The following is a 25,766-nucleotide window of genomic DNA, read 5'->3' on the forward strand; positions in this document are numbered from 1 at the left end:
TTATACTAAACTTACTTTAAAATATATTTCCTTAAACACACACACACACACACACACACACACACACACACACACACACACACACACACACAAATGAATTAAACAAGAAAAGAAAATGCAATCAATTTGGCACAATTAAATAAGCAATTTGTATTTTACAAAATGAAAAGTTACTTTAGCAGAAAGCAAAAGAAAATTAGATGAATGGAAAATGTTTTTGAGGATAACAAAAGCACCCAAGATTATTATGGGAAAAAGTGCAAGTTTTAGTAATAGGATCCAGTGAACATTACCCCAAATAAAGTGATTTGCCTGGATTCTGCAACAGGCAGATAAACTGAAATCATTTATTAATTTTGCTAAGTTCCTTCAGCTAAGAATTAAGATTACACCCTCAACACATGCTATGACTGGTAGTGTGGTTCAGTATGTTCCACATATAAAAACTGTCTTGAGTTTAGCCTTGTACAAAAGTGAAACATGGATGATAAACCACAAAATTACAGGCCAATAATCTTAACATCAGTTGTCTGCAAAATTCTTGAACATTTTCTCAGTTTGAATATAATAAATTTCCTTGAGATGGAAAAGCTTCTGTCAACAAATGAGTATGAATTTAGAAAGTACCATTCATGCAAAACTAAGTGTGCTCTTTCCTCACATGATAACCAGTAAATATGGACAAAGTGCAACAATTAGATTCCGTATTCCTAGATTTCCAAAAAACTTTTGACAAGTTGCTCCAATGAAGACATGTTATAGAAGGTATGAGCATATGGAATAGATTCCAAGATATATTATTGACTTGAAGACTTCTTAAGTAATAGAACCCAGTACATTGTCCTTGATAGCGAATGTTCATCAGACACAAGGGCAGTGCTCCAGCAAAGTGTGGTAGGACCACTCTTATTCTCTGTATACATAAATCATGTGATGGAGAGGTTGGTATGAGCAGATAAGGATGGTAGTAGGAGAGATAAATGGTTCACTTTGGTTTGTTGGGAGAATTTTGGGACTGTGTGGTTCAGTAGTACAGAAGATCACATATAGAACACTAGTGTGACCTATTCTAGAGTAACAGTCAGGTCATATTAAAAGAAAATATTGAAGCAATTCAGAAGTGGACTGCCACATTTATTATTGGTAGAATCAATCAACACATGAAAATTATGGAAATGCTTTGTGACCTCAAATAGGATTCCCTGGAGAGATGACAAGGTTTTGTGAAAAATTTGGAGAATCAGCGTTCAAAGCTGACTGCACAACTATTCTATTGCCACCAACATACTTTTTGTATAAGGATCACAAAGACAAGAGAATTTAGGGCTTGTATAGAAGCACAGAGATAGTCATTTTTCCATTGTGCTATTTATGAATTGTGAATTGTGGTTTATTTGTCACATAATATACATAATATACATAATCTAAATATTTTGATTCCGGTACAGAAGACTCATCAAAATTACAGTAAAATTTCACCTTTAACACAGAACAGCATAATAATAATAATACAGTTTATTTATATATACATAAATATAATCGAACACTTAGTTACCTCTTGCTCAAATTATCATTTCATCCTCTTAATTCTTCTACTGAATGGTAGCATTTCTTCCACAGAATCTGCTGTAGCTTTGTTTTCCTTCTGTCTTCATATTAAATATGTTTTTGTCCATTAACTTGTTACACATTATCACCCCCTTGTACTGTGGAGTCTGTGTATATAATTTCAACTGGTGTGTGGGTAGCATAAATTATTTTTATTTCTAATATTTTATGTCAGGTTAAAATGATTATCCTCAAATAATTGTTGTGTGCAGTGTAGGAAGATTGTAATTTAATAAATGCATATGGAGGGAACTGTTGGCATTTGTAGTTTCCAAAATAATGAGCAACAAGACTCTGTTTGCTGTGCTGTACATGTGTATCTGACAATTTTCTTTTGCAGATTCATTATTCAAGATACACTATTTGAACCTTCCCAGAAAGTTATACCATACAGATTCAAAATAACTATGAGAAGTGAATTTTTGTATACTCAAGTCAGTGCAATTTGCTATTATTTGCATTGCAAATGTAAAACTGCACAGTTTATTTGATAGGAAGTCAGTACGTGTATTCCAGCTTGTTCATGTCTACATTCAGTCATAGGAATTTGAATGTGTCAACTTTTTCCGTAAGTTGATTTTTATGTTGTATTTTAAGTTCTACACATCTTGAATGTTTGGTCTTGAAATGTACCATCTTAGTGGAGTGCAAAGAGATTTACTTTACTCTGCTACTCTAACATCTGACTTTGCCACATTCATGAATTTTCATTTAAATGCTCTGAGATTTGAGCTGGATTTACAATAAAGTTACCATATACTTTAATCCTAGGTATTTCATTACTACTAACTTTAACAACGACTCTGATCTGACAATGGACCACATTGGTTTTGTCTTACTTTTATGTTGTACAATGAATTTATTGTTTGCCATTTGTTTGACAGCCTTCACAACTTTTTAAAATATAGCTATGTAATGAAGAACATACTCAGTAAAATTTCTGTTTTTAATATATTTCAGTTTATTGTGGAGACCAACATGAAAGGAAACCTCTGTGCTTTGCATTGTTCATAAAGGGTAATAACTCTTGACTTCAAATGTGATATTTGGCAAGCAACAAAGGATACGATACAGCCCAATGTAGCAGTTTAGTAACTTTTGCAGTAATACTGCTTTCTGCACAGGCATGTAAATCCATATCAAGTCTCCTGCACTGTATCTCACTGGCCAGTGCTTCACATTATAGTACTTTTGGTTGTTCTATTGGGCGTACAAGGCCTGTTTGTGAACCCACTACCTTGCTTCTTCCGTCCTTGTGATGTGGTGTTTCACATAGTCATCCTGATTGCAATGGGAACAGAATATCCATTCTCGTCTCGGCCTTGTGACGATGGAGCAGAAAGAATGGTGTAGAGACTGAAGACTTACTTTCCTGTGTTGTATGTGAATATCATGATCAGCAGCTTGTATCCCAATCTCTCTGTTCAGCAGCAATGTATATTGAGAGCATATCTGCCAACATCTTATTAAATTGTTCTGTGAGTTAATTAGTCTGTGTATGGTAGGCAGTTGTCATCCTGTGGGTGATATTGCAATGTGAACTTACCTCTGATACTAGTCTCAACTGCAAAACTTTTCCACAACCAAAGATCATCACATGGGCAGGAGCATGTTTCAAAATGAAGTCTTCTACAAGGGAAAGTTCAGTTTACAGAGCTTTGGCAGTCAGTACAGCTTTGGTGAGACCATAGTGAGTGACGGTCAGTACAGACAATAGTCCATAGATTCCTACTTTTTACTTCAGAAACCTCCGCAAGAGGTTGATTCCGATATGGTGGAATGACACCACTGCAGGCAGGATTAAAACTAGATACCCCGGAGGTAACTGTGGCAGGTGATTTCCTCACTGGCATTCCTTACAGTGATTCACATAGTGTCTAATGGACCATTAGAAACTTGGCCAATGATACATGTGTCTGATTCTACCTAGAGTCTTCATGAATACCCGGGGACTGGATGTTAGAGCATCATGAGAATACTACATGATAGCTGGCCATACAATGAGATGGAATGACGAGCAAACACTTCCATGTTATTGGAGCATAGTTCCACTTTTACTGTGTTCTGTTTATTAACTGGAATCTTCCTTTGGTAAATTCCTCCTTATTCAAGGCTTCTATGGTTTATAGCAGTGCTGGATCTTCACTCTGCTCAGCAGCAATATCATTTAATGCAGCAATGACCGAGATTCCATTCTCACCATTCTTGTGTTTGCACCTGCTTTCATATACCACTCTGAAGCCTTAGTGCTCACCTTTCCCATCAACCACTGTGCATCCTTCAGACTAGTCAGCTAGCATAAAATGATGGCCCATCAAAATGGTATGACCAGAACTTGTTGATGGCCCAAACAACTGGCACTTTTCTCAATTGCAGAATAACTCAATGTAGAATGGAAGACCACTAGCCACCTTTTTTTCTGAATTGGGTCTAGCAATGTATCTATTTCACAAACACTAGCATCATTGTGAAGTTCTGTCTCAGCATTCTTGTAATAGAATGCTAGAGCTGAAAAGATATTAGCACCTCCTTAAGAACAAGAAAAGATCTTTTTTGCAACTTCTTCCATGAAAATCTGGCATCTCCCAGCAGTAGTTCCTGCAAGGGACATGCTCTGGTGCAGAAGCCCTTTATCAAGTACCAGTAGTATCGTCACATTCTGAGAAAACTTCTGACATCATGAATGTGCCAAGGAGTCAGAAAATCTGTGACTGCTCTTATTTTCTTTGGACCAAGGCAGACTCCATTGCCATATCCTCCCACAACAAGATGTTTATTTCTTGGTTGGTGAAGAGACATTTTCTGATGCAGGCAAAGACCTGCAGTCTTGAACACATTAACATGATTGTCAGGTGGCTTAGATGCTTTTTAAATGACTTAAAAGAAGTGACAGTGTTAGCCAGACAACAAAGACACATAATTCATTTAAGGAACTGAACAGGTTGTCCATCATATGTTTTAACGTGGTCAGCACGTTATGTTGTCAAGAGTTATGAAGGCAGTCTTTTCCTGGTCAACTTTGATTTATCAATAGACTGTTTGCATGCCCGTAGTCGAGAAATTCTTTGCTCTTTTCACACAGTCTAAAACGTCATCAATGTGCTGCAATGAATAGGCATCTTTTTTCTGACCTTTTTCAGTCAACGGTAATCAAAGCTGAAAGTGCTGTGTGCCAACCTTCTTCACATGTACCACAGGAAAGGACCATAGGCTCTCTGAAAGTTCAATGGTGTTATCTTGCAGTATCTTCTCCACTATCTCCCGAATTATCCATTGTTCAGCTGGTGACACTTAATATGAGAGTTGGCTAATTGGTGGATGATCCCCAGTGTTAACAAAGTATTATACCATGGGCCCCTTAGTTTGCCTTTTCTTCACCCTGGATTCGAAAAGATCCTAAAACTGCCACAGAATGGCTATCACTCACCAATACTGTTCTTTGGTCTGGCTAGATCCTATTTACAGTTCAATAGTGGTTCCTTTGCTGTGTTGTCTGTAGTGGTAGTGGAGCACGATCCTTCACCAGTGACACTAATCTATTCTTCATCAGTGACACTATGCTGCCCTTCCTGAGATGGGCAGTGTCTGTACATACAGAACTTTAGGGGTGAGTTGTGGAAGTTTTGAAAGTTATTGATCCAAAATTGTCCTTGACCACTTACAATACTTATAATTGCCACTGTTGTGTATATTTCTTTTCTGAGCCTGAGAAATTTTTTGTAATGTACAAAACCTTAAAGTTTAACTGAGCATTTCAACTACTTCTTGTCTCATTGATGATGGTGGGATAACAATCTAGAGCAGACTTTGTTATTTGTGTTTGTTTGAATAGCTTCACCAATCTGGAGCTCTGCTCTGACACATTCTATGACCGCTTGTGATGCCTGCAAGAAGTCACATCTAAGAACAACATTATGATTACATTGTGTCTCCTAAGATATTCTTCCAGTACATGTTTCTACCAGCTGGATGTATTTCTCATTTGTGACTTTCAGTACAATCATTTTGATATTATGTAACACAGTCTTCATTAACTGATGATGATAAACATACAACATTATGGAAAAGGAAGCACCTGAGTCATTAGTACCTGCACAGGTTGGCATTTGATCATCATGTCAGTGAGATTTCCTGATGTCTCTGTGACTGTCATGCATGGAGTATTTGCATCTGTTGTGGTCTCACCTCCATAGATGGTCATCTTGCTTAGTTCTTCTGAAGTCAGTGGCTAGGTGAGTGGCTGGTACCTCTATCCATCAATGAGAAATGGATACAGCACATTGAAGAGTGATCTTGTCCAGGGTATGGTGATGGCCTTCGTCCCACATGTCAACTATAACCATCTGCAGTTGCCTGGCATTAACAGAACTATTTGGCATAGTAGTCGTTGAAAAATTGCTTTCTTTCTCTGCCCTAGTGTACAACATGTCTAGTGGAAACATGCTAGCAAGCTGTCCTCTTTCCTCCAAATGACTGTTCTTCTACAGGGCATTATATGTCGCATGAGAGTTCAAATATGGTTCAAATGGCTCTGAGCACTATGGGACTTAACTTCTGAGGTCATCAGTCCCCTAGAACTTGTTGTTGTTGTTGTTGTCTTCAGTCCTGAGACTGGTTTGATGCAGCTCTCCATGCTACTCTATCCTGTGCAAGCTGCTTCATCTCCCAGTACCTACTACAACCTACATCCTTCTGAATCTGCTTAGTGTACTCATCTCTCGGTCTCCCTCTACGATTTTTACCCTCCACACTGCCCTCCAATGCTAAATTTGTGATCCCTTGATGCCTCAAAACATGTCCTACCAACCGATCCCTTCTTCTAGTCAAGTTGTGCCACAAACTTCTCTTCTCCCCAATCCTATTCAATACCTCCTCATTAGTTACGTGATCTATCCATCTTATCTTCAGTATTCTTCTGTAGCACCACATTTCGAAAGCTTCTATTCTCTTCTTGTCCAAACTAGTTATCGTCCATGTTTCACTTCCATACATGGCTACACTCCAAACAAATATTTTCAGAAATGACTTCCTGACACTTAAATCTATATTCGATGTTAACAAATTTCTCTTCTTCAGAAACGCTTTCCTTGCCATTGCCAGTCTACATTTTATATCCTCTCTACTTCGACCATCATCAGTTATTTTACTTCCTAAATAGCAAAACTCCTTTACTACTTGAAGTGTCTCATTTCCTAATCTAATTCCCTCAGCATCACCCGATTTAATTTGACTACATTCCATTATCCTCGTTTTGCTTTTGTTGATGTTCATCTTATATCCTCCTTTCAAGACACTGTCCATTCTGTTCAACTGCTCTTCCAAATCCTTTGCCGTCTCTGACAGAATTACAATGTCATCGGCGAACCTCAAAGTTTTTACTTCTTCTCCATGAATTTTAATACCTCCTCCAAATTTTTCTTTTGTTTCCTTTACTGCTTGCTCAATATACAGATTGAATAACATCGGGGAGAGGCTACAACCCTGTCTCACTCCTTTCCCAACCACTGCTTCCCTTTCCTGCCCCTCGACTCTTATGACTGCCATCTGGTTTCTGTACAAATTGTAAATAGCCTTTCGCTCCCTGTATTTTACCCCTGCTACCTTTAGAATTTGAAAAAGAGTATTCCAGTCAACATTGTCAAAAGCTTTCTCTAAGTCTACAAATGCTAGAAACGTAGGTTTGCCTTTTCTTAATCTTTCTTCTAAGATAAGTCGTAAGGTCAGTATTGCCTCACGTGTTCCAACATTTCGACGGAATCCAAACTGATCCTCCCCGAGGTCCGCATCTACCAATTTTTCCATTCGTCTGTAAAGAATTCGCGTTAGTATTTTGCAGCTGTGACTTATTAAACTGATAGTTCGGTAATTTTCACATCTGTCAGCACCTGCTTTCTTTGGGATTGGAATTATTATATTCTTCTTGAAGTCTGAGGGTATTTCGCCTGTCTCATACATCTTGCTCACCAGCTGGTAGAGTTTTGTCATGATTGGCTCTCCCAAGGCCGTCAGTAGTTCTAATGGAATGTTGTCTACTCCGGGGGCCTTGTTTCGGCTCAGGTCTTTCAGTGCTCTGTCAAACTCTTCACGCAGTATCGTATCTCCCATTTCGTCTTCATCTACATCCTCTTCCATTTCCATAATATTGTCCTCAAGTACATCACCCTTGTATAAACCTTCTATATACTCCTTCCACCTTTCTGCCTTCCCTTCTTTGCTTAGAACTGGGTTGCCATCTGAGCTCTTGATATTCATACACGTGGTTCTCTTCTCTCCAAAGGTCTCTTTAATTTTCCTGTAGGCTGTATCTATCTTACCCCTAGTGAGATAAACTACATCCTTACATTTGTCCTCTAGCCATCCCTGTTTAGCTATTTTGCACTTCCTGTCGATCTCATTTTTGAGACGTTTGTATTCCTTTTTGCCTGCTTCATTTACTGCATTTTTATATTTTCTCCTTTCATCAATTAAATTCAATATTTCTTCTGTTACCCAAGGACTTCTAGCAGCCCTCGTCTTTTTACCTACTTTATCCTCTGCTGCCTTCACTACTTCATCCCTCAGAGCTACCCATTCTTCTTCTACTGTATTTCTTTCCCCTATTCCTGTCAATTGTTCCCTTATGCTCTCCCTGAAACTCTGTACAACCTTGGTTCTTTCAGTTTATCCAGGTCCCATCTCCTTAATTTCCCACATTTTTGCAGTTTCTTCATTTTTAATCTACAGGTCATAACCAATAGATTGTGGTCAGAGTCCACATCTGCCCCTGGAAATGTCTTACAACTTAAAACCTGGTTCCTAAATCTCTGTCTTACCATTATATAATCTATCTGATACCTTTTAGTATCTCCAGGGTTCTTCCACGTATACAACCTTCTTTCATGATTCTTAAACCAAGTGTTACCTATGATTAAGTTGTGCTCTGTACAAAATTCTACTAGGCGGCTTCCTCTTTCATTTCTTAGCCCCAATCCATATTCACCTACTATGTTTCCTTCTCTCCCTTTTCCTACACTCGAATTCCAGTCACCCATTACTATTAAATTTTCATCTCCCTTCACTATCTGAATAATTTCTTTTATTTCAATGTACATTTCTTCAATTTCTTCGTCATCTGCAGAGCTAGTTGGCATATAAACTTGTACTACTGTAGTAGGTGTGGGCTTCGTATCTATCTTGGCCACAATAATGCGTTCACTATGTTGTTTGTAGTAGCTTACCCGCATTCCTATTTTCCTATTCATTATTAAACATACTCCTGCATTACCCCTATTTGATTTTGTGTTTATAACCCTGTAGTCACCTGACCAGAAGTCTTGTTCCTCCTGCCACCGAACTTCACTAATTCCCACTATATCTAACTTTAACCTATCCATTTCCCTTTTTAAATTTTCTAACCTACCAGCCCGATTAAGGGATCTGACATTCCACGCTCCGATCCGTAGAACGCCAGTTTTCTTTCTCCTGATAACGACATCCTCCTGAGTAGTCCCCGCCCGGAGATCCGAATGGGGGACTATTTTACCTCCGGAATATTTTACCCAAGAGGATGCCATCATCATTTAATCATACAGTAAAGCTGCATGTCCTCGGGAAAAATTACGGCTGTAGTTTCCCCTTGCTTTCAGCCGTTCGCAGTACCAGCACAGCAAGGCCGTTTTGGTTAATGTTACAAGGCCAGATCAGTCAATCATCCAGACTGTTGCCCCTGCAACTACTGAAAAGTCTGCTGCCCCTCTTCAGGAACCACACGTTTGTCTGGCCTCTCAACAGATACCCCTCCGTTGTGGTTGCACCTACGGTACGGCCATCTGTATCGCTGAGGCACACAAGCCTCCCCACCAACGGCAAGGTCCATGGTTCATGGGGGGGCCCTAGAACTTAGAACTACTTAAACCTAACTAACCTAAGGACATCACACACATCCATGCCTGAGGCAGGATTCGAACCTGCGACCTGCGACCGTAGCGGTCGCGCGGTTCCAGACTGTGGCGCCTAGAAGCGCTCGGCCACCCCAGCCGGCCGCATGAGAGTCAGTTGTAACCACATTGGTTGGGTACTTGGTTGTTGTCTGATCACCATACCTTGGACAAGATCGCTCTCCAATGTGCTGTATGCATTCCTCATTGACGCATAGAGGTACCAGCCACTCACCTAGCCTCTGACTAAGTTGGTAAAGTCCATTCTTCCTGATGCATTTGACTCATGGCAGAGACTGGTGCTAAAGACCAATACACTTCTTCTTAAACATTCTCTATTACCTGCCAAGATACTGGATCAACCTTCATTCATGGCTGCTGTCTTTCGGTTACTCAGTCTGATAGTTCTGCTTGCCATATAATGCTGTACCTCTTCTCTCGCTGTCTGGCAAATGAGGTGGTCTTCCACAACTTCCATACGACTTTTACGAGTTGTTCATATTTCTTCTGTCCAATTCATTTCTGTTGCATTTCCTCAGTAGAGCTTGGTATATGTCTTCTGCAACTCCTCTTAACAAGTGTGTGATTTTTTTCAGCTTATCATATTTGTTTTCATAATGTGGCATAGGAGCAAAACTTTATGTAGGACTGTGTTGTTTCCCTATGGCAATGGGCTCTGTTCTTCAATTGTTCTTCCACTAAGCAGAGTTGCTGCTGAATGTCAGCAAACACTGTCTTCAGGTTATCCTGGAATTTATACCAGCTTCTTTCTTCATTGTTCTTGAACCATTGCTGAGCTATGCCATCAAAGTGAAAGTAGACATTTGCCATATACATCATGCCATCCCACTTTTTGCATTTGGCAACTCAGTTGAATCCCTTCAGCTATTTCCTCAAGCCCTGGCCAGCAACTCCAGAGAACGCTGATGGATTTCTGCTGTGCAGCGGACTCACTGTTGGCTTGGAATCCACTGGTCTCCTGAATATACGGACCACGGGAATGATGTAAGCTGGTATTCCAGTTCCTGTTCACGTAGGTGATGGTTTTTATGTTGCCTGATTGGAGTAACAGTGATGTGAGTAACAGTGATGTAGATATTCTGAAGTACCTGGCACCTATACTAAACGATGACACTTTGTAACCCACACTCAAGTCCAAATCCAAAATATAACTCCTAGCACTAAAAGCAGGTTTATTACAAACACCAATGTAGAGCCAGAACAGAACCGAACTCCTGCATGGATAGTTCAGCTATCCACACAAAAATCAAATATTCAGAATATTAGTGTTTATACAAACATTAAATTTTCCAGAATAAACAAACACAAGATATTTCCAGAACATTCCAGAAATGATAAATCCTAAATAACTAATAATCATTGTTCTTCAAGTTTGAGCTGGCAACCCACAGCACAGCAAAGCCACAATGCATGCACCATGGCTCATGGTAATATTACAGATGGGAACTGAATTGGAAGCTTGCAAGATCATTGCCAAAACAGCAAATTTACTTCTTGAAAAGGGTACTAATATCATATATTTATATTCAGCAAGGAAAACTGCCTTATAAAGTCATCCATTAATTTATATAAACTTCCATATTTTTTTGTAAAATTGGAAATCTTGTTACTTTCTGTAGATGTAGATTTGTTGGCATGGTTATTAACAAACTGGGCACCACAAATAGATGTCATTTCCACATATCTAAGACAAAGCATGTCACTTGCTGGTTGCAAATATTAAGCAGTACTTAAACCTCCTGAGAATCTTTTTTATGTTAGTCATACATCCAATATGTGATCATACATTTAATATAAATACAAACCTAAATTTGCAAGCTACATTTGTCTTTCAAACACAGCTTAGATTACTTTTAAGCTAGATTTCCTTTCACTTCTTTCTTCTCCTGCCTCAAAAAGTACCTATTTTTATGGTATTTCATTTTATATTCAGTTTCCTTTGTTTTGCATCAATTGACTATTTCTCATCTCTCTTAAAAATTTATTTCCATTTTGAACTCATCAACTCATTGTTCGTCTTGATCCTTTACAGTCCCCTACCTTGTTGCCTAAACAAAAATGCCTTGTTCTCATTCCCTCAAGCACAGCATGATTTTCCTGGATTTTAAAATACTGCCAACTATTTTCACATCATACCAAAGCATCTTTTTATACTGTAGGAAAATGTACAACAGAAAAAGACAGTAAAATTGAAGACACTATATTCGAACTGAATGCTCTCATTCATTATAATATAAATTTTTAGGACTTCACAAAGTCAGAAAACTAACTGAGATACCCACACAGGTAAATTGTGTGGAAGACTATTATGTATACCAATGTACTGCACAAATTGAGGAGCAGTGTCAGTACAAAACTCCTATTATATGCATATTTGACATTCTTCTACACCCACCTGAATTATGAACTACTACTATGGAATAATTTTGTAGGTGCAAAATTAGTGTTTAATATGCGAAAGAAAGCAGATGAGATGAGATTAGATTAGATTAGATTAATACTTGTTCCATAGATCATGAATACGACACTTCGTAATGATGTGGAACGTGTGAGGTTAATGAAAGATGTCTGTACAAAATATTACATTACGCAAAATATTGCATGACACTAATGTTTAAGTTAGTTTTTTTTTCCCTCCCTTAATTTATATCTAAAAATTCAGCCAATGAGTAGAATGAGTTGTCATCTAGAAATTCTTTTAATTTATTTTTAAATGTTGGTTGACTATCTGTCAGGCTTTTGATGCTGTTTGGTAGGTGACCAAAGACTTTAGTGGCAGCATAATTTACCCCTTTCTGTGCCAAAGTCAGATTTAACCCTGCATAGTGAAGATCATCCTTTCTCCTGGTGTTATAGCTACGCACACAGCTGTTGCTTTTGAACTGGGTTGGATTATTTACAACAAATTTCATAAGTGAGGCTCCCTAGATTCTTAAATAGATGTCTGCAGGATGACCGTGGGTGGGCTCCAGCAATTATTCTGATTACACATTTTTGAGCAATGAATACTTTAAAACTTCCTGGCAGATTAAAACTGTGTGCCCGACCGAGACTCGAACTCGGGACCTTTGCCTTTCGCGGGCAAGTGCTCTACCAACTGAGCTACCGAAGCACGACTCACGTCCGGTACTCACAGCTTTACTTCTGCCAGTATCCGTCTCCCACCTTCCAAACTTTACAGAAGCTCTTCTGCGAACCTTGCAGAACTAGCACTCCTGAAAGAAAGGATACTTTTCTACTCAACGATGAATTACCCCAGAATATGATGCCATACGAAAGCAGTGAATGAAAGCAGGCATAGTAAGCTATTTACTGAGATTATCACCAAAATTTGCAATAACCCTAATAGCATACGTAGCTGAACTAAGACGTTTCAGCAGACCATCAATGTGTTGCTTCCAGTTTAACCTCTCATCAGTGGACACACCTAAAAATTTTGAAAATTCTACCTTAGCTACAGACTTCTGTTCAAAGTCTATATTTATTACTGGAGTTGTGCCGTTTACTGTACGGAACTGTATATACTGTGTTTTATCAGAATTTAAAGAGAGTCCGTTTGCTGAGAACCACTTAATAATTTTGTGAAAAACATCATTTACAATTACATCACTTAGTTCTCGGTTTTTGGATGTTATTACTATACTTGTATCATCAGCAAAAAGAACTAACTTTGCATCTTCATCAATATGGAATGGTAAGTCATTAATGTATATCAAGAACAGTAAAGGATCTAAGACCGAACCCTGTGGGACCCGGTACTTGATAGCCCCCCAGTTTGAGGAATCAGCTGTTGTTTTAACATTACATGAACCACTTACTTCAACTTTCTGCATTCTTCCAGTTAAGTATGAATTAAACCATTTGTGCACTGCCCCCCTCAAACCATAATGATTTAGCTTATCTAAAAGAATTCCATGATTTACACAATCAAAGGCCTTTGAGAGATCACAAAAAATACCAATGGGTGATGTCCGGTTATTCAGAGCATTTAATATTTGATCAGTGAAAGCGTATATAGCATTTTCAGTTGAAAAGCCTTTCTGAAAACCAAACTGACATTTTGTTAGTACGTTATTTTTGCAAATATGGGAGGCTACTCTTGAATACATTACTTTCTCAAAAATTTTTGATTGAGCTGTCATAAGAGAGATTGGGCAATAGTTGTTGACATCCGACGTATCCCCCTTTTTATGCAATGGTTTTACAATGGCATATTTTGGTCTATCGGGGAAAACACCCTGCTCCAAAGAGCTATTACATACGTGGCTGAGAATCCTACTTATCTGTGGGGAACAAGCTTTAAGTATCTTGCTGGAAATTCCATCAATTCCGTAAGAGCTTTTACTTTTCAGTGAGTTTATTACTTTACTGATTTGAGAGGGAGAGGTTGGTGGAAATACAGTTGTTTCAAACTGCACAGGTATGGTCTCTTCTATTAGATGCCTTGCCTCTTCTAGTGAAGATCTAGATCCTATTTTCTCCACAACATTTAAAAAATTATTATTGAAAATATTTCCAATTTCTGATTGTTTGTTAGTACACTTGTCATTCAGTTTTATAGCACTAAAGTCTTCCTGTGCTCTTGGTTGCCCTGTTTCCCTTTCAGTAATAATATTCCAAATTGCTTTAATTTTATTATCAGAGTTACTGGTCTCAGACATAATACACATGCTTCTGGACTTTTTAATAACTTTTCTTAGTACCGCAGAATAGTTTTTATAATATTGAACAATTTCAGGGTCAGTACTCCCTCTTGCTGTTAGGTACAGTTCTCTTTTACGGTTGCAAGATATTCTTATTTCTTTAGTTAGCCAAGGTTTTTTATATGTTTTCTTGGAATTATGTTTAACTATTTTCTTGGGAAAACAATTTTCAAATACCCTTAAAAATGTGTTGTGAAATAAGTTATATTTCAAGTTTGCATCGGGTTCCATATACACTTCATCCCAGTCTAGCTGCTTTAGGCTTTCCCTAAAGTTTGCAGTATTTATATTGTTAATTGAACGCACTGCTTTGAAATTCTGATTTGATACACTGCATGGAGCTATGTCATGTACTGTAACTAGTTGTGCACCATGATCTGAAAGACCATTCTCAACAGGATAAGCATTTATGTCCTTAAACTTATCTTGGTCAAACCATCAAATGGTTTGCAGAACCTGGCCTACTTGACTCACATAAACCTTATTCCAGACAACATACTACAATGACAGTAAAAAGAAAACTGTATAACCTAAGGAGATCAGCCATGACAATAATTCAAGAAGTGGACATACAATTAACAAACTTTATGCTAGGCTGGCAAAAACACATAACAGCTACAAATACCTTGGTCTTGTCTACTTCAAAGAATTACTTGTAAAAGCCTACATAATAATGGCAAATTTAAAACTGTCATAGTAAAACAGATGAAAAGTAGAGGATTTTACTTGGCTCTAGAGTTCCAGGAGCGTGTGAAAAATGACCTACATTTCTTATAGGAATGAACTAAAAAAGAAAAGGAAAAACTGGACTGTATTACATAACCATAAGTCATCCTGTATATCTGTTCTATTCCTGTCTTGTACTACCTGTTGTTTACCTAGCTGGCTAGAGTGGCTGGAGATAACAGTCATGTGTGTATGAGGTGTACTTTCTTGTGCGTGGGTGTTGCCCTTTCTTTTCTAAAGACGGCTTTGGTCGAAAGCTTGGTGTGTAACAGCCTTTCCACTGTTCCTGCCTGCAACATGTCATCTTTACAGTGAGTGGCAATCTGTACTTTTCATAATTGTTGATATTCCAACCTGGACTTCCCATTGTTTATTGTTATAATCATTTACCTAATTATACAGTGTAGTTATGTTTTATTAGTTTCTTGAACTTATTAACATGTACCTAATTATTTAATAAAGCATTTGTGTTTGTAAATTATTTTCTTGCTGCTCTCATTCTGCCTCTGCCTACTGCTCAGTTCCTGTAATTTTTCAGACACAATTTACTGCACTATCTGTTTCTCCTTCCCACATTTAATCTCTCCATTTGCTAATTATACACTAACTTTCATTTCAATAATAGATTAATATTCACTCTACACAATTACCCTGTCATCTCTTCAGTTGAGAAACAATCAACTAATTTATTTGGTATGTATCACCCATCTCCCATGACATATTACTAAAAAAATTACATAATTAAAATAATGTCTGTCCTATTTCAACTTTTTCATTACGTGTTAGTTTGTAACTAAAATGGAGGAGCTTTTCTTATTTTAATTTTGTTTGATATTTAACTTACATTTTTTATTCTCTGTCCATAAGATGTGTAGCAGTCAGGCTGAGGTGGAAGTGATGACACCAATAAAACGACAACCAGAAGGTGTGCAAGCACCAAGAAGATTCTCTCCCAAAGCATTTTATATCTGCTTTCATTTCTTCATTCTGGTGTCTTGCTGAAATATAGTAGTGTCCTGAAAAAAATTGAAAATGGTTAACACAATCAAGAGTGAGACAGGAAAGTAACAATGAAAAAAAGAAAGAAATTTAGTAAATGTTCTAATGTTACTGGTCACTTATAATGAAAACTGGGAATAAAACTGAAAACAAATAAAATTATCTTTGACTCTGCAAGTTAGTATCAAGTAGATACCAATAGGAATACACTGAGGTATCAAAGAAACTGGTACACCTGCCTAATATTGTGTAGGGCCCCTGCGAGCTTGCAGAAGTGCCACAACGTGATATGGCATGGACTCAACTAATGTCTGAAGTAGTGCTGGAGGGAACTGACACCACGAATCCTACAGGACTGTCATACATCTGTAAGAGTATAAACAGCACGTTGCAAGGCATCCCAGATATGCTCAATAATGTTCATGTCTGGGGAGTTTGGTGGCCAGCAGCACTGTTGCACTTCTGCCATGTTGAATGATTCTCTTCAGTCATCATTGGTCCTGGTTTCGTAGTATCTTTCTCCGACCGTAGCGATGTCAGACATTTGATGTTTTACCAGATTCCTCATATCCAAGGTACACTCATGAAATGGTCGTACGGGAAAATCCCCACTTCATCGCTACCTTGGAGATGCTGTGTCACATTGCCTGTGCGACTATAACATCGGGTTCAAACTCACTTAAATCTTGATAACTTGTCATTGTAGCAGCAGTAACCGATCTAATAACTGCACCAGACACTTTTCTTATAGAGGCAATGCCGACAAAAGTGTTGTATTCTGTCTTTTTACATATCTATGTATTTGAAGACACATGCCTATACCAGTTTCTCTGGCTCTTCAGTGTATATGAAGCAGGTATTACACTACTTCATCAGCTGTCTTAGTTTTCAAGACAAACTCCATTAAAAGATCTTGATACACCATTATGAATTTATATTCGTCATTCCTGTGTGACAGCAATTCTATCATACCCTCTTCACATCCTCAGTTCATTTCCGAACTCACCACTGGTTTCACAACAATGCCTTTTATTTCGAGGTTTTTTATTTAAATACAACATTACAACTTCATGCATAAAATTTTTTATTTAACTTGCAATTCTTTAAGCATACATATTCATTCTCCATGGCCTCTTCCTAATGCGTTTTATGCTGAATAATTGATCATTGATACAAAATATGGAATATTTGTTTCTCTTGGTTTTAATTATACAATTAATATCTCTTCATCACTAATTTTTAAAATGAGAAAATGTTTTAATTGTCTGAATCCAAAGGTGTGCTGCACTTAGTTTTAGCAGTTCATGCAGTATTCATTCAGTATAAGTTAGGGTACCGGATAAAAAAATAAAATTTAAGAAAATGTTCCATGCACCAGCGAACGTTGCACGACCCCGACAAACAACATTGTTCTGGAACACCATGTGACCTCAGTAATGGGAGTACAAAGGATTTGGCAACATAATGTCGCCCCTCTGTCACCATCAGCTTCTCGTTTCGACCTCCACCAAAGCATTTCTGTATCCGTTGGCATACACCCGTCTGTATGCATAAGAATATATCCAAATATCATGCCTCTCACCAATGTATTTGATATATGTTTACGTTCAACAAATAAAGTTGGCATTCTACAACCTGGTAACATATTTATCTTATTCATCTATAGTACTGTAAATGACATAAATAAATATGCTCATGTTTTAACCAGTTAATAAATGTTAAACTGCCTGTGCTACATCCCCAACCCACACACACACCACTTTAATGTTTAAGTCTTTCGAATATGCTAGTCTGCTCATTCCCTCTCATCATTGGTCGCAGTGGTAAGTTTCCAGCTTCGATGGCTAAAAGTAGATCAGACTTTCCCAATATGTGTGACACTACATTTTAATGGGTGGCATACTCCCACATGTTACTGTTGTTGTGGTCTTCAGTCCTGAGACTGGTTTGATGCAGCTCTCCATGCTACTCTATCCTGTGCAAGCTTCTTCATCTCCCAGTACCTACTGCAACCTACATCCTTCTGAATCTGCTTAGTGTGTTTGTCTCTTGGTCTCCCTCTACAATTTTTACCCTCCACACTGCCCTCCAATACTAAAGTGGTGATCCCATGATGCCTCAGAACATGCCCTACCAACCGATCCCTTCTTCTAGTCAAGTTGTGCCACAAACTTCTCTTCTCCCCAATCCTATTCAACACTTCCTCATTAGTTATGTGATCTACCCATCTAATCTTCAGCATTCTTCTGTAGCAACACATTTCGAAAGATTCTATTCTCTTCTTGAGTCCCACATATAGCCTTATAATACAAGATATTTTATTTTTTAACATGAGCTGCAATAGTTTATTATACAGTCTGAGATAGCTGTGCAAGTCAGCAACCACACCAGGGAGCCCCTGACAGTTCTGCTTCCTAGCAATTCAAGTGATGGTAAAAGCACTTAACAGTAGTTACTGTTCACACCTAGTGCAAATGAGATTAAGAACCTCCTGGTCACTAGGTCAGCTTCAGTCTATACGCAGCCGAGGCAGGTATGTACCTTCCGGACTTGCGACAATATGCTAGCCCGCAGCAACTAATGTGAGTGAAAATTGTGGTTCTTTACAGTATTTAGAAGAACATGTAGTATAGCATAGTCAATAAGGTAGGTACATAAGTTCCAAGTTCAGGCCTGACTGAGCGCAGTGTCATCCTCTGCCAATGCCGTCATTGGAGGGCCATGTGGTCAGCACACCATTCTCACAGTCGTTGCCGGGTTTCTTTTCCTTGAAACCAATACTAATCGGTCTAGTAGCCACTGCCAGCTTGTCTTCATCCCACATTACAGGTATCAAGGAGATGTTCCCCTGGAAGACGACAGATTTGCGCCCTCTCATCGGTATGATGATGAAGGTATCACGATTCATCACAATTCTGCCACTGCACCAACGACCAATGCCAATGGTCACATGCCCATTACAGTTATAGCTGCTGATGTTATGGTGTTAATATTGGCACATGCACGGGTGGTTGGCTGCGTAGGCCCATCATTAGGAGTGTTCAGTGCACTGCGTGTTCAGACACACTTGCAATCTGCCCAGCATTAAAGGCTGATGTTAGTTGTGCCACTCATCTGACCAGGTCACGGTTTTCCAATCAGCTATGGTTCAACCGATATGGTGGAGAGCACAGGAGAGGTGTTGCAAGCAATAATGTGCTGTTAGCAAAACACTCGTGTCGGTCGTCTGCTGCCATAGCCCATTAACTCCAAACGTCTCTCATTGATTTCTGCGATTATTTCATGCAGCGTTGCTTCCCTGTTAGCAGTGACAACTACGCAAACGTTGCTGCTCTCGATCATTAAGAGAAGGCCGTTGCTCACCGCATTCTCTGTACTGAGATGTGGTATTCTCAGCACGCTCTTGACACTGCGGATCTTGCAATATTGAATTCCCTAACAATTGCTGGACTGGAACGTCCCATGCATCTAGCTCTCACTACCATCCAGGATTCAAAGTCTGTAAATTCCCGTCATGCGGCAGTAATGACGTCGGAAATGTTTTTACGTGAATTACCAGAATACAAATGACAGCTCCACCAATGCATTGCCCTCTTATATATTACGTACGCGATACTACGGCCATTTGTATATGTGCATATCGCTATCCCATGACTTTCATTACCTCAGTGTATACAGAACCGAAGCTGTTGAAATTTATTTGGATATTAGTTTTCTAAAGTAGATATGGCTCTTCATAACCGTCCTGTCGGTGTATAAGTGTATCTGATGTGGAAATCCTTATCCAGTCCACCATCATCAAGAAGAGTGGTGATAAGCACCGGAAAAACTACAATGAAGGTGACATCTGAACCTTCTCGGAACGTGCTGGGGTCAAATCGAAACAGTGCTTGTCTCCACTATATAACAGTCACACGACACGTTACTGCTCTCAATGGCTCAATAATTTCCTTATTTGGAAGAGGATAGACAGCAAGGAGTAACATTGTACAATTCACTTGGCCGTTCTCCTTGCTACATGAAAAAAACTAAACAAAAATTGTGACAGGTAGCTTTAGTGTTTTGACTTGTAATTATTATGTTGGTCTGATAAGGGTTCAAAAATATGTTCTGGATGTAGATGTAGATGAAGATGATATGGGATATATGATACTGCGTGAAGAGTCTGACAGAGCACTGAAAGACCTGAGTCGAAACAAGGCCCCCGGAGTAGACAACATTCCATTGGAACTACTGACGGCCTCGGGAGAGCCAGTCCGGACAAAACTCTACCATCTGGTGAGCAAGATGTATGAAACAGGAGAAATACCCTCAGACTTCAAGAAGAATATAATAATTCCAATCCCAAAGAAAGCAGTTTAATAAGCCACGACTGCAAAATACTAACACGAATTCTTTACAGACGAATGGAAAAACTAGTAGAAGCCGACCTCGGGGAAGATCAGTTTGGATTCCGCAGAAATGTTGGAACACTTGAGGCAATTCTGACATTACGACTTATCTTAGAAGAAAGATTAAGGAAAGGCAAACCTACATTTCTTGCATTTGTAGACTTAGAGAAAGCTTTTGACAATGTTGACTGGAATACTCTCTTTCAAATTCTAAAGGTGGCAGGGGTAAAATACAGGGAGAGAAAGGCTATTTACAATTTGTACAGAAACCAGATGGCAGTTATAAGAGTCGAGGGACATGAAAGGGAAGTAGCAGTTGGGAAGGGAGTGAGACAGGGTTGTAGCCTCTCCCCGATGTTGTTCAATCTGTATATTGAGCAAGCAGTAAAGGAAACAAAAGAAAAATGCGGAGTAGGTATTAAAATCCATGGAGAAGAAATAAAAACTTCGAGGTTCGCCGATGACATTGTAATTCTGTCACAGACAGCAAAGGACTTGGAAGAGCACTTGAATGGAATGGACAGTGTCTTGAAAGGAGGATATAAGATGTACATCAACAAAAGCAAAACGAGGATAATGGAATGTAGTTGAATTAAGTTGGGTGATGCTGCAGGAATTATATTATGAAATGAGACACTAAAAGTAGTAAAGGAGTTTTGCTATTTGGGGAGCAAAATAACGGATGATGGTTGAAGTAGAGAGGATATAAAATGTAGACTGGCAATGGCAAGGAAAGCTTTTCTGAAGAAGAGAAATTTGTTAACATCGAGTATAGATTTAACTGTCAGGAAGTCATTTCTGAAAGTATTTGTATGTAGTGTAGCCATGTATGGAAGTGAAACATGGACGATAAATAGTTTGGACAAGAAGAGAATGGAAGCTTTCGTAATGTGGTGCTACAGAAGAATGCTGAAGATTAGATGGGTAGATTACATAACTAATGACGAAGTATTGAATAGAATTGGGGAGAAGAGGAGTTTGTGGCACAGCTTGACAAAAAGAAGGGACCGGTTAGTAGGACACGTTCTGAGACATCAAGGGATCACAAATTTAGCATTGGAGGGCAGTGTGGAGGTTAAAAATCGTAGAGGGAGACCAAGAGATGAATCCACTAAGCTGATTCAGAAGGATGTAGGTTGCAGTAGGTACTGGGAGATGAAGAAGCTTGCACAGGAGAGCATGGAGAGCTGCATCAAACCAGTCTCAGGACTGAAGACAACAACAACAACAACAACAACAACAACAACAACCTAACTTATAGGTGGAATGTTCACCCTTGGCGCGGATAGTGCCGATGCATCTTCGGATAGAAGCAATGAGTCCTTGGTAGGTCGCTGGAGGGAGTTGGCACGACATCTGCACACACAAGTCACCTAATTTCCATAAACTGTGGGAAGGGGGGCAATGAGCTATGCATCATGTTTAATCACATCCCAGATGTGTTTGGCCTGGTTCAGATCTGGCGAGTTTAGGGGGGGGGGGGGCAGCTAGACAAGCTCAAGTATTGTGGCATGAGTGGGACAGTGCAAAAATGGTTTAATTTGTACCTAACTGGAAGAGTGCAGAAAGTTGAAATAAGCAGTTCTCATAATATGCAAAGATCAGCACAGTCTTCAACCCGGGGAAGTATCAAGAATGGGGTTCCACAAGGGTCGGTCTTGGGTCTTTTGTTGTTCTTAATATATATTAATGACTTGCCATTCTATATTCATGAAGAGGCAAAGTTAGTTCTCTTTGCCGATGATACAAGTATAGTAACCACATCTGACAAATAAGAATTAACTGATGAAATTGTCAATAATGTCTTTCAGAAAATTACTAAGTGGTTCCTTGTAAACGGACTCTCACTGAATTTTGATAAGACACAGTACATACAGTTCTGTACAGTAAATGGTATGACACCATTAATAAATATAGACCTCAATCAGAAGCATATAGCTAAGGTAGAATATTCAAAAATTTTAGGTGTGTCCATTGGTGAGAGATTAAATTGGAAGAAACACATTGATGATCTGCTGAAAACGCTTGAGTGCAGCTACTTATGCAATAAGGGTCATTGCAAATTTTGGTGATAAACGTCTTAGTAAATTAGCTTACTACGCCTATTTTGGGGTAATACATCACTGAGGAATAAAGTATTTATTGCACAAAATCGTGTAATCAGAATAATAGCTGGAGTCCACCCAAGATCATCCTGCAGACATTTATTTAAGGATCTAGGGATATTCACAATAGCTTCTCAGTATATATACTCTCTTATGAAATTTGTTATTAACAACCAAACCCAATTCAAAAGTAATAGCAGTGTGCATAACTACAATACTAGGAGAAAGGATGATCTTCACTATTCAAGATTAAATCTAACTTTGGCACAGAAAGGGGTGAATTATACTGCCTCTAAAGTCTTTGGTCACTTACCAAAGAGTATCAAAAGTCTGACAGATAACCAACAAGTATTTAAGAAGAAATTAAAAAAATTTCTGAATGACAATTCCTTCTACTCCATAGAGGAATTTTTAGATATAAATTAAGAAAAAAGGGAAAAAACAAAAACGTTATAAAAAATTAGAAAAAGAACAAAAAATAAAAAAGTTGTTATATTAACTTAATTATGTTGTTAAATTAACTTAATTATGTCATGTATTGGAAAATTTGACTTGTTCCACATCATTATGAAATATCGTATTCATGACCCATGGAACTAGTATTAATCTAATCTAATCTACTGTGTTCCTCAAACCACTCCATCACACTTCTGGCCTTGAGACATGGTTTATCATCTTGTTGGAAAACACCACTGCTGTCGGGAAACATGCTCGTCACAAAGGGGTGAATGTGGTCTGCAACTAGTGTACGATACACCTTGGCCATCATGGTGCCTTGCATCAGCTCTACTGGAGCACTGATTCCCCATGTGAATATTCCCCAGAGCATAAAGGAGCCGTCGCCAGCTTGTCTCTTTGTCCCGCAATACAGGTATCAAGGAGATGTTCCCCTGGAAGACGACTGATTCGTGCCATCCCATTGGTATGATGAAGGTATCATGATTCATCACACTATGTAACGCTCTGCCACTGTGCCAACGCCCAGTGCTGATGGTCAAGTGCTCATTTCAGTCGTAGTTGCTAATGTCGTGGTGTTAATATTGGTATATGCATGCTGTGGAGGCCCATCATTAGGCGTGTTCAGTGCACTATGTGTTCAGACACACTTGCACTCTGCCCAGCATTAAACTCAGATGTTAGTTCTGCCACAGTTGACTGCCTGTCCTGTTTTATAAGTCTGACCAACCTATGAAATCCGACATCTGTAATGGGGGTTGGCCACCTCACGACGTCTGGATGTGGTTTCACCTCGGTTTCGCCACATGTTGAAGACACTCATCACAGCACTCCTCAAACACCCGACAAGTCGCGCAGTTTCCAAAATGCTCATGGCGAGCCCCCAGGTCATCACAATCTGCCCTCGGTCAAACTCAGATCGATCGCACGCCTTCCCCATTCTACTCATGGACAGCACGCTCACTGATGCTACATGCACCGTTCGTGACTAGCACCCATTCCGCACCAGGTGACGCTGCTATCACCTGGATGGGTTTACATCGATAGTAGGTTTGCGGTCATAATGTTCTGGCTGATCAGTGTATCTTTCTTCATTTAAAAAAAAAAGTGTTCAAAGAAAATTATTTTTGTCCCTGAAGTTTAATTAATTGCTAGTGCAGAAAACAGGGACATGGAGGGGCGTATCATCTCAGAAAGGTTGGAAACCACTAGTGTATGAAATGAGCATAACATACAGTTCATGTCGTCGATATCAAACCGGACTTGTCAAGTGACGAAAGTGTCACTTTTTTATTTCCCTGTTTCTTGACGTTAATTTACTAGTAACATCAGTGGTGAACAATTTTAGTTGTTATGGGTGTAAATCGAATTATCTGGTAGGATGAACAGTTAATTTTCACAGGTAAGTACCAGAAAGTTATCTGGAACAACAGAAATCCTGTTCTGTGCATTTGAATACCCACTCCATAGATATTCCTAGTCCATGAATAAATCTGAATATTCAGTTGGATGAGGCCTGTTCAACGAATATTGTAAATTATTGCAAGTTCAGTATACAACTTCCTCAACTATTCAGAAGTTCATCTCCCATCTTCGCTTGACATACGAACCTTAAGTGTTCAGAAATGTAAAACTGTGCACTTCACAAAATGCAAACATATAGGTTTTACAAATACAATACGAGTTACAACTGCAATTGACCCATACAGTTACCTGGGTTTATTTATGTGTGGAGATACGAAATGGAATGATCACATAGGTTCATTCGTTGGTGAAGGACGTGGTAGCCTTCGATTCACTGATAGTAACTGGGTAAATGCAGTTAACCCGAAAATGAAATTGCTTACTAAACACTCGCCAACCCAGAAAATTGCTCAAGTTCATGCAGATACACATATTGACCATATAAAAAGGACGACACGAATATTGACAGGTTCGTTTCACCATAGGCGATAATCACGGAAATGCAGAGACAACTGAACTGTATGACGCTTACAGGTAGATGCCAATCATCCCGCAACAGCCTACACAGAAAGTTTCAAGAATCAGTATTGACGAAATTAGGAATATACAGGAGGTGGGCAAAGATTTGGAAACACAAAAAACACAACATATTGCTATGCATAGTACAGTGTCTGAATACTGTATACATTTAAAATAGCTTCCAGTCGTCTCAGAATGGATGAATACAGGTCCTGTATGGTTTTCATGAATTCCTACGCCATTCTTCCTGTACAAGAATGTCAAACTCTCATAACAATTATGGAGATGGATAGCGGTCAGGTATCCTTCTCTCCAAAGTAGGGCACAAAGGCTCAACAATCTCGAGATCTGGTGATTGTGGTGATCAGGGAAGACACAACAAATCATCCACGTGCTCACGAAATCCACCTTGGGTCGATGCACGCTGTGTAAACAGGGATGCTGCCATCTTGGAACACAGCATCACCACCGGGGAGCAAACATTATACACACAACAAAAAAAGTTTTGCATCACCTCGGTTCCGAGAGTTCTGGAACCTGTACAGAAAATTGGAATAGAGATCAACACAAACATCATTTTCGCCCTTTTTAGTGCTCATGAAAACCACATATTTCATGTTGTACCACCATACAATGAGACCTTCAGAGGTGGTGGTCCAGATTGCTGTACACACCAGTACCTCTAATACACACTAGCACATCAAATACATGCCTGTATTTGTCGTGGCATACTATCCACAAGTTCATCAAGGCACTGCTGGTCCAGAATGTCCCACTTCTCAAGAGAGATTCGGCGTAAATCCCTCAGAGTGGTTGCTGGGTCACGTCGTCCAAAAACAGCCCTTTTCAATTTATACC

The 25,766-nt window shown here is 39.0% G+C and overlaps 1 protein-coding gene across 4 annotated transcripts in view; it reads right to left on the reverse strand.

Annotated features, from left to right (window-relative positions):
* LOC126279018 (uncharacterized) overlaps window positions 1–25,766 on the reverse strand; it is a 174,758-nt gene that overhangs the window by 124,657 nt on the left and 24,335 nt on the right. For all 4 annotated transcript variants that reach the window (XM_049979409.1, XM_049979410.1, XM_049979408.1 and 1 more), the window contains exon 2: window positions 15,819–15,990. In XM_049979409.1, coding sequence (XP_049835366.1) covers window positions 15,819–15,935 — 117 coding nt within the window. In that variant the 5' untranslated portion in view covers window positions 15,936–15,990. The remainder of the gene's footprint in view (window positions 1–15,818; window positions 15,991–25,766) is intronic.

This window comes from Schistocerca gregaria, chromosome 6, assembly GCF_023897955.1.
Source record: "Schistocerca gregaria isolate iqSchGreg1 chromosome 6, iqSchGreg1.2, whole genome shotgun sequence".
Classification (NCBI taxonomy): domain Eukaryota; kingdom Metazoa; phylum Arthropoda; class Insecta; order Orthoptera; family Acrididae; genus Schistocerca; species Schistocerca gregaria.